This window comes from Bos javanicus, chromosome 29 (genome assembly GCF_032452875.1).
Source record: "Bos javanicus breed banteng chromosome 29, ARS-OSU_banteng_1.0, whole genome shotgun sequence".
Classification (NCBI taxonomy): Eukaryota; Metazoa; Chordata; class Mammalia; order Artiodactyla; family Bovidae; genus Bos; species Bos javanicus.
This window is the reverse complement of record NC_083896.1, coordinates 48630321-48640686: the sequence shown is the minus strand read 5'-3', so window position 1 is coordinate 48640686 and position 10366 is coordinate 48630321. Positions and strand designations below refer to the sequence as shown.

The window sequence follows — 10366 nt, the reverse complement described above, 5'->3', positions numbered from 1 at the left end:
GCAGACTGGTTCCAGGAGTCCCATCACCCCTGGCTTGTGGGACCCCACCCGCTGGGATGGGAGGTCTGAAGCCACCCTGCTCTCTGCCTCACCGGATACGCGCCCTTTCAGTCAAGGTGCTGGGATGTCCTGCCCCCAGAGGGGACCACGCTGCTTCTGCCTCTGCCTCGTCCAGGCCAGGACACCTGCCTCTGCCAGCCCGTTGCCTTCCTGCCCAAGGCTGAAGGCAGCTCTGCCTAACAGTCAACTCTCCTCCAGTGCCCGGAGCTCACATCCCAGGGGCAGGCCTCAGGGGTCTGGCAAGGGCCTGCATCTCCATTCTTCTGCAGCAGGGCCTATTCCTGGAGGGCCCCACACGCCAGAACAACCACAAGAGTGGATACAGGAAAAGCAGAAAGGAGGTTGTAAACACTGGACGGCAAGCCGGGACCTGGCAGGCTGGAGCTGATGTCAGGGCAGGACCCTGAGGTCACAGCTGTGTCACAGCACAGTGTGATTGTTCTGCATCATGGTGGCCCCAGGCCACCAAGACAAGGCCACCCCATGGCCAGCATCCTTGGTGAAGCAGGCAGAGAGGTTTGTCATCTCCTTGAGGGGCTTGTGTGTTTGCAAATGTCATGTTCACGAAGTTTCAGTTAACCAGATAGCTCAGTTTTATGGAGGGTCTTTTCTTCAGTGGACGGGGCAGGGGGGTCGTTAGTGGGCTGCACTGTTTGTGATGGTCATTCAGCTCTTTGTTTCGGCACCTCTGGTTTGGCCTAGATGCTTTCACTGTTTAATTAGAGGACTTTGAAATCTTTTTTCTAACAGAAAGAGAAATGTTGCTGAACGAGACTGATGGTTCAGCACTGAATAAACGAGAACCCTTCCCCTGAGAACCAGGCCTGCACCTGCCACGTGTCTTCCCTGGGAACTTGGAGGTAAGAAGGGACTGGTTGCTTTCCAAGAAGCAAGATGTGCTTGGGAATTTCAAATTTCTTGCTGACTAAGGTGTGTATAGTTAAGGCTATGGTCTTTCCAGTAGTCATGTACTGATGTGAGAGCTGGACCATAATGAAGGAAGAACACTGAAGAAATGATGCTTTCGAACTGTGGTGTTGGAGAAGACTCATAAGAGTCCCTTGGACTGCAAGGAGATCAAACCAATCAATCTTAAAGGAAATCTACCCTGAATACTCATTAGAAGGACTGATGCTGAAGCTGAAGCTCCAATCCTTTGGCCACCTGATGCCAAGAACTGACTCATTGGAAAAGACCCTGATGCTGGGAAAGATTGAGGGCAGGGGGAGAATAGGGCAGCAGAGGATGAGATGGTTTGATGGACATGAACTTAGTTATGCAAGCTCTGGGAGATGAGAGACTGGGAGGCCTGGCGTGCGCAGTCCATGGGGTCACAAAGATTTGGACACGACTTAGCAACTGAACACCACCACCAACAAAAATGAATGGCTTCATGTTTTCTCTTTTCCAAAAAAGAAAAAAATTTAAAAATTTTGTGTTTGTCTACACTAGGTCTTTGCTTTGGCGGGTGGGCTTCTCACTGCAGTGGCTTCTCTTGCTGTGGCGCACACGTTCGCGGGCAGGTGGGCACAGTGGCTGTGGCGTGAGGGCTTAGTTGCCCCACGGCCTGTGGCATCTTCCCAGACGTGGGATCGAGCCCATGTCTCCTGCATTGGTAGGCAGATTCTTAACCAATAGTCCACCAGGCAATTCCTCATCAAGCTTTCTCTTGATGCTTCCTTTAATCTTCTTCCTTCAGATATATATATAAAAGACTTCTAAGTAGGGATTTAACCAAATTACATCTAAAACGGTCTGGAATTCAATTCTCAAAGTCTCAGGTATTCCCCAATTTTTGTGAGTCTGGGCACCTGAGCAGACTCCCAGGCCCCAGAGTCAGGGGCTCCTGGCAAAACACACAGCAAAGCAGCCTGGGTTCCTTTTCATGTATCCAAACAGCTCCACGCAGTCACGTTTAAATTAAGATTCTATGAAGGAGAAGGGTCCATTTGGGGCTGCTTATGGCTGCTGGTAAATGAAAATACGTCAGCATTTTCTTCCAAATGTGTATTTGAAATTCACAAGCATTTGCATTTCTCATCAGTGACACAAGCCAGGGGGACACAGGTGAAGAAATCTTTAGTGGAGGTCTAAGGACTTCAGGGAGCAGAGCCTTGACTTAACAGCAGGTGCAAAACCAGACCCAGATTTCCTCTCCCTTCCTGTGGGACCTGACCAGGTGAGGTGGACTGTTCATTGCTGTTGTTCTCTCTGGAGGATGAATTTGGCCTCCAACACTATCGGGATACAGGTGACTGAGGAGAGGGCACCCATGATAAATTTCAGTCTAGCGGACAGGGAAGCTGTGTTGAATGGGTGAAACTTTGGTCCAGGTGGTGGGCTTGGTGTGGAAGCTGAAAAAGAGTGAGATGCCATTTTGGGTGGAAAATGCTGGTAACTGGCATGACTATTGTCCAAACTGAAAATATGGATGCTCTCCAAGATTGAAAACATCAAGCATCTTTTCTGACCAGAAATAATGCCTGGCACACAGTAGCTCTGCAATAATCTTTGGAACGAACTGATGAAAAATCAAATCCACAGAGGAAACGTCTTTCCAAGCTAACCAGAGTCCATTTTGCAGGTGTCACCATGAACCGGTGCACCCAGGAGTGGGCAGATGTTTTCCAGAAAAAGCCAACTAGGAAATCCTTTAGGCTTTGCGGGTCAGACGGCCTCAGTCACAACCATTCGATGCTGCTGCTGTAGTAAGAAAGGACCAGAGACAGTATGTAGACAAATGGGTGTGGCTGTGTGCCAATAAAACTTTAAGAAAACAGACGGAAGCTGGAAGGGGCCCACGGGCCATGCGTGTGACCCTCTGTATGAGATGGACTCATCACCTCTACAGGATAGAGACAGCGCCTGTGTATTCTTTCAGGACCCAGAACTGGATATTTAAGTTAAGTACAAATGTGTTAGAATTGCCCCTCCCAAAGGGAGCCGTCCTACACTGCTGGAGAGAAGGCAAGCTGGTGCAACCGCTGTGGAAAACAGCACAGAGGTTCCTCAGAAAACTGAAAAAAAAAGTCACTGTGTGATCCAGCAACACATTCCTGGGCATTTCTCCAGACAAAACTCTAGTTTGAAAGGATACAAGGCTCCCAGTGTCCACAGCAGCGCTATTTACAATAGCTAAGACATGGAAGCAACCTAAGTGTCCATCGACCCGTGAATGGGTGAAGAAGATGTGGTGCACACACACACAACGCAATACGACTCAGCCATGCAAAAGAGCAAGACAATGCCATTTGCAGCTGCAAGGCCATTTGCATCCTGCCATTTGCAGGATGGACCTGGAGATGACCAGACTAAGCGAAGTAAGTCAGATAGAGAAAGACAGTACCATGTGATAGCACTTATATGTGGAATCTAAAATACCACACAAATGAACGAGTCTGTGAAACAGAGACAGACTCACAGACGCAGAGAGCAGACTTGCGGCTGCCGAGGGCAGGAGTGGGGAGGGCTGGAGTGGAGTTTGGGGTTAGCAGATGCAAACGGTGGCACTTAGAATGGATAAACAGCACCGTCCTGCTGGGCAGCCCAGGGAACTGTAGTCACTACCCTGTGATAAGCCGCAATGGCTAAGAATGTGTAACTGAATCACATTGCTGCACAGCAGAAATAAAACATAGTAAATCAACTACAATTTTAAAAAGAGAAGAAGAAAAACTGCCTCTCCCTTTCCTTCTTGTACTTGAAATTTTTTTAATGTTGTCAAATTACTCTGCATTGTGTTAGAGGTCAGTTGAAGGGCTGAAAGCCTTTCTTGGCTCCAGAAGGAAGAACGTGTGCAATCTTTCCTAACTTGGATCTGAGAGCTGTGGTCTAGTGAGCGGCCACCAGGGGGCAGCCAGGACACACAGGAGACGACAGCTTTGCAGGAAGAAGCAGAGTAGAGCCCAGCATCTTGAAGGGCGGCACCGTCCCAGGTCGCATTGTGTGCACTCTTGGGCTGCAAGACCTGGGATCCAGGATGGAAAACGCTGCACCAGAAGCCTTCTTCTGCTGCCACCCTCTGCAGACAGTTTGCTGATATGCATTAACATGCATGCATGCTGCTGCTGCTGCTAAGTCGTGTCTGACTCTGTGCGACCCCATAGACAGCAACCCACCAGGCTCCTCTGTCCACAGGATTCTCCAGGCAAGAATACTGGAGTGGGTTGCCATTTCCTCCTCCAACTTGTGCATACAAATACTTAATTCTAAATATGTAAATGTGATGTCCTCCGGACTAGACCAAGAAGCCTGGGATCCTAGGACAGCAAGCCAATATTGCTTTGGGCCTCATTACTTAAATAATTAACCTCAACGTTTGTTTAGGGGAGAGGTCAAGTGCTGTGAGGGGCACGTGGCAGTGCCGAGCCTCACCTGGATGTTGTTGTTGTTTAGGCGCTAAGTCATGTCTGACTCTTTTGTGACCCCATGGGCTGTAGCCCCCCAGGCTCCTTTGTCCATGAAATTTTTCAGACAGTTATACTGGAGTGGGTTGCCATCTCCTTCTCCAGGGGATCCTCCTGACCCAGGGACTGAACCCATGTCTCCTGCATTGTCAGGTGAATTCTTTACCACTGAGGCATGGATGTATATCATCACAAAATAGAACAAAGAGAAAAAGAATACTCCCCCCTCTCTTGTCAGTCTGAGGGTGCAGCTCCTCGTCCAAGTCCTCCCAGGCTGACTTAGAACGTTGCCTCCTATGCACAGCCCTTATCACATTGGATTAAAGTGATTTTTAAATAGCTTTATTTAATTTCACTGTGCTGTTGCCGTGTGGGCTTTTTTCTAGTTGCAGTGATTGGGGGGCTACTCTCTAGCTGCAGCTCACAGGCTTCCATTGCGGTGGCATCTCTTGTCATGAAGCAGCAGGCTCTAGGGTGCATGGGCTTCGATAGTCACAGTGAGTGGGCTCAGTGGTTGCAGTTCCCGAGCTCCAGAGCACAGGCTCAATAGTTTAGTTGCTCCTCAGCACGTGGGGTCTTCCTGGATCAGGGGTTGAATTCGCGTCTCCTGCACTGGCAGGCAGGTTCTTTACCACTGAGCCACCAGGGAAGCTCCAGTTCCTTCTCCTAATGGTCTGAACCTTTCCCTTCCAATCTCCATGACACCCTTTGTAGATTTTTGCTTCTCTGTGTTGATACTGAATATTTAGACTCACAAGTGACTCCTGGCTCCATGAGAATTTGGGGTAAAGCAGGAGAGTGCCCCTTGAGGGACTCCTCTGTCCTGGGTTCAGCAGCCCTACCCCCTTCTCCAGTGACCAGCAGGCTCAGGGAGTCGGCCAGTTGGAGGCAAATCCCTCCCCACTCTGAACCAGTTTTAGGTTGAGATTTCCTTCTTTATTCTTCTCATGTTTTCCAAACTTGCCAAAACCTGGAAGAAGCTGTCTAGAAGCCAAGTGGAGGGGAGGGATTGATTTTGACCTGGGGCCAGGAGGTGCAGGAGGCCTCCCAGGAGAGGGGTTGGGGGTCTGGCCGTGACACCAGCATGCAGACCACCAGGGCCACTGAACCTCCCGGGGCCCCCTGGCCAAACCCCCGGCTGGGCGAACGGTGAAGGGAGTGCTTCAGGAGACCCCAGTGAAGCAGGTCATGGGCTGCACCCGGCAAAAGCCACACGGCTCCAGGGCAGCCAGCGCAGGTGGTCATCTGAGACCCCGGCCACTCCAGCAAACTGCCCAGTGCATCCAGATGCAGCTCACCCCGCAGGCAGGCCCAACTCTGGGTGCCCAGAGCTGAGATCCTACCTGGCACTGCAGCTGCTCCTCAGGTTGGCACCTTGCAAACAGTACAAACAGCCGCACCCTCTGTCTTCCCTGCAGCTGGCTCACACGCGGCGCCATGAATGTGCCCCTTATCTGTGACTACGGCTCGGGCTTCAGCAAGGTGGGCTTCGCGGGGACAGAGGCACCCCTGGCCGTGTTCCCAACCATCCTCGGGAAACTCCGCCACGAGGTGAGTGCCAGGCGTCCTCCCTGGGGGCCGCAGCCCCTCCCCAGCTAAGATTCAAAGGGCCTTGAGCCTTGTCTTAAGACATCCCACCAAGAGGACCTGGCTCAAGATCGCTACACATTGCTTCATCTTTTGCTTTGTGTTGCTTTGCTCAAGCTGCTGGGACAAAGGCCCACAGCCGGGGCAGCTTAAACACCAGACAATTACTCTCTCCAGGCGTGGAGGCTGGAATCCCAGACCCAGCTGTGGGCAGGGCCGGTCCTCCTGAGGCCCCCTCCTGGGTGTGCAGACAGCCGTCTCCTCCCTGTGTCCTCACAGGGTCGTCCCTCTGTGTGTCTGTGTCCTGACCTCCTCTTCTTATAAGGACACCAGTCCTGTGGGTCTAGGGCCCACCCTCGTGACCTCATTTTACTGTAATCACCTCTTTAAGGGCCTGGCTCCCGATACAGCCACACCCTGAGGTCAGGGCTTCAGCACAGAGTTTTCTGGGAGGGACGCAGTTCAACTGATAACATGCTTTAAGCAGTGATGAAAGTGTGCTTTCTTGGGGGAGGGGAAGGAAGCACCAGCCTTGCCCTGTCTGAGCCCCTTCTCTCTGAGGCCATCCCCTCCCTCCTTCTGTGTCTCCTGGCTGCCCCTCCAGCCGCGTCCCCTGGAGCCAGATGGGCTCGTCCTGTGCATCCAAGAAGCAGAGAGAGGAAGGGGGGGGGTAGGGGGGGCGGGGGGGGGCGGGCGCAGGAAGAGGCAGGGCTGCCAGAGTCAGAGGCAGGGGGACCTGTCGGGTGTGCGGGTTTCCTTGGGGCCTGAGCCACCCGACCTCCCGGAAGAGCCGCCCAAGCTCCCCATGTCTAGCCTTTGTTGCTAGTGGTGGCAGCTGACTTCCGGTCCCGTGGGCTTGGGAGTCTGGGGTGGTGCGAACACTGGAGATAAGAAAAGGCTGCAAGAGCCCTGCTTAATCCACTTACTGCGGCTCAGCTGGGTGAGAGAGGGGTCCCGACACCCCTCCAGGCTGCCCTCCCAACGCACAGCTGCAGGCAGAGCTCCGGCCACCGTGACAGCCACCGGTCAAGGCCAGGAAGGAGCAGACTGTCTGTTGGCCCCTGCCCTCCTTCCGCCGTGTCCCCAGAAGCACCAGCTTGGCCAGGGGCCTCCCCTGGCTCCTGCCTCCCAACGGTTTGGGACCTTTGAGCCCTCTCTGCTGTCCACTCTCTCTCGGAAACTAAACTGTCTCTGAATAATTCCCCACCAGCCTCAAGAGGATGGAAAAGCATTTGCCTCCCCCCTCGCCCACCCTGCTTTGTAGGGGTTTATCTACTCAACAGTTGGGAGGGGGGAGTGGGAGTTAGCTGGGGGTGCGTGGCGGAGGGAGGCTTATACTTCATCTGTTGTAGCTGCTGCTGGGTTAGTGCCCTGGGGAGGCTGTGACGAGGGCTGCTGTCTTGGTGCCGAGACAGCGTAACTTCGGATCCTCCTGGTTCTGGAGCCGCAGGTCCAGAATCAAGGTGTTGTCGACGGAAGCAAAGAGACAAACCAGCACAGCCTCAAAGCTGAGAATTCTGTTTTGTTCGGTAGACTTACGGAGGGACTTCGGTCCAGTAGACAGGCTCTCAGGTCGCTCTGAGGATCTGCTCTGCAGGGTAAGGGAGGAACCAGGGGATATAGGGGTTTTTGTGATGAAAACCAGGTAGTCGATACATTACAAGATTGCTCTTAGTTAAGGAAAAGCACATATCTCAAGTCAATAAATTTAGCGGTCTTCTCTATACGGGAAGAGGCAAGAGTCTGGGCTCGTTGGAATCATTCCTTTGATATGCACTTCGACCGTCTGGTGAAGAACCCGCCTGCCAATTCAGAGATGCAGGTTTGATCCCTGGGTCGGGAAGATCCCCTGGAGAAGGAATAGGTTGCCCACTCCAGTATTCTTGGACTTCCCTGGTGGCTCAGACAGTAAAGAATCCACCGGCAATGCAGGAGACCTGGGTTCAATCCCTGGGTTGGGAAGATCCCCTGGAGAAAGTAATGGCAACCCACTCCAGCAATCTTGTCTGGAGAATCCCATGGACAGGGAGCCTGGTGGGGTACAGTTCATGAGGTTGCAAAGAGTTGGACACAACTGAGCGACTAGCGCTTTCAGCTGTCTGGGGCCGGCATCTGCTTTTCTCCATCCCGAGTCCCCTGTGGGTGCACAGTCGGGGGGCTTGTTGGCCGCGACACCCTCTGTTTACTTATACAACAGGTGACAGCGTGTTGCAGGACCACATTTTCCAGGGTCTGGGGGAGGGTCCTCCCGGCGTCTTCCCACTTCCGGTGGCATTCACGGCCTGAGGCTGGATCTCTGCGGCGTGTGGCTCCGTCATCACGTGGCTTCTCTCTCCTCCTTCCCCTTCTCTGCTCACTCTCCCTTCCCTTCTCATAAGGACACTTGCCACTGGGTCTCCCTGCCCTAAATCCAGCCGCATTCCAGATCCCTAAATGAGTCACATCGGCAAAGACCCTGTTCCCAAGCAAGGTCGCGCTCATGTGGGTTCTGGGGCCTACACGTGGACCTATCTCAGGAACTGCCATTCAAACCTCTGCTCTGCTCTGATGCTGGAGCTGGGGCTCCTCTACCAGCCGGCCTCTGAGAGGTTGTGCAAGTAGGAGGCACCAAAGCCACTCGGAAGGCGGCAGGAGGGGCAGGCTGCCTGCTTTCCCACACTGTTCAGCCCACTACCCCCCAGCAGCAGGCAGCCCTCATCCTCCCCTCCATCCAAGGATCGCCCTGCGGCCCCAGGAGAGCCCCTCCCAGCCCTGAGGGACCTCCTCTGAGCCTTTGTTCTGCAAACCCACTGCCGGGTTCTTCCCACAGTCAGGCGGCCTCCAGGGGGTCCTACTCTCTGCCTTTCTTGCGCTTTCAGACTCCCAGCGCGGTGTAACCGCCTCCCTGTACTCCGTCCCTCTGTTTGAAGCCCTCAATGTGACATCTCTTGCCCCAACAGGTGTGATCATTTGTCCTGCAAGGTCAAACTTAACACTGAACCTAAAGCGGTGGGAAAGGGGGTTCAAGAGGGAGGGGTTATAACTAACGCTGATTCATGTTGATGTATGGCAAAAACCATCACAATATTGTAATTATCCTCTAACTAAAAGAAAGAAATAAAGAAATAGCCTAAATCCTAAAAAAAAAAAAAAAAATTAATGTTGGCCCACAGAACAACATGCTACAGCCCCAGGGAGGGTGTAATACCTGTTCACTCTACAAAGAGGTTCAATGAGAAACAGTGCAGGTTACATACCTGGGGAGGCACAAGATTACTGCAAAAAAGTTCAAATTCCTCACCAAAATGGCACCGTGTGACCAAGACGAATGATCAGGCAGCAAACCCTCTATCGGAACCGCAGCCTACTGGGTTCTCAGTCTTCGTGTTCTGTAAGGCATCTTGGTGCCACCTGTCCGGGCTTCGGGCAAGTCCCTGGTGAAGCTTCTGCCTCCAAGAGGGGTCGGCACATGGCAGGATGCTCCGCATGGGCTCATTTCCATCTGTGCCAACCACACCATGGTCCCTCCCGGGCCCTTCTGTGTGGCAGCAGGAGGGCAGGGAGACCCCTCGTGGGGGACCTCTGGCCATGGAGGGGTGGGACAGGCTCTGCCCAGAGTCACGCAACCACTGTAACCAAAGCAGCCGTCAGACCCGAGCTCCATCCACATTGAACCAGGACAAGGCTGCCTCTTCCTCATTCCCACAGGCACCCCTGGTTCCTCTCCCTTCTCATGAAGGTTGGGCTGAGCTGAAATCTGCCCCTTGTGTCAGCGGATACTTTCGGTTTATAAAATGTTTTCCGAGCCACAGACTTACTAGACTTCATCCCTGGCAACACTGTGGCCGGCCACTGTCACACCAGCCAGAGAAGGAAGCGGAGCTCAGACAGAGCAGACTCCATGCGTGAGGCGCACGGCCTCTTCCACCTAAAATACAAATTCCTGAGATGGAAGAGCTCTGTGCGGAGGAGCTGTGGTGCTCCCTGAGGGGCCTTTCTCTGAAATCCGCTGCAGCAGGGCAGCCTGGCACCACCAGGCCGTTGGATCACCAGCATCATTGCCGCATGCACCATCGCAGCCTGGCACCATGCAGCATGGCCCGCGTGCACCAGCACACCACCGCAGCCCCCTGCCTCCACACCAGCACCAGCCTGCCCCGGGACACCAGGGCCGTGCTGCCCACAGATGACTCGTAGCCAACAACGGAGCACGGCAGGGACAGCCAGGCAGACCCACTTCTGGGAGACACGAATGAATGAATGACCCTGATGAATGACTTTGGCTCAAGGACTCCTCCAGGTCGCCCATCCAGCCTGCTGTCCTGGCCTCAGAA

The 10366-nt window shown here is 53.4% G+C and overlaps 1 protein-coding gene across 7 annotated transcripts in view; it reads left to right on the top strand.

The window, feature by feature from the left end:
- The first annotated feature begins 502 nt into the window (after positions 1-502).
- Positions 503-10366, top strand: part of LOC133241591 (uncharacterized) — a 37133-nt gene continuing 27269 nt past the window's right edge. For 5 of the 7 annotated variants that reach the window (XM_061407326.1, XM_061407324.1, XM_061407325.1 and 2 more), the window contains exons 1-2: positions 583-920; positions 5885-6017. In XM_061407326.1, coding sequence (XP_061263310.1) covers positions 5908-6017 — 110 coding nt within the window. In that variant the 5' untranslated portion in view covers positions 583-920; positions 5885-5907. Of the gene's footprint in view, positions 921-5884; positions 6018-10366 lie in introns of all 7 variants that reach the window. The other 2 variants (XM_061407321.1, XM_061407323.1) reach the window with 2 other exon arrangements.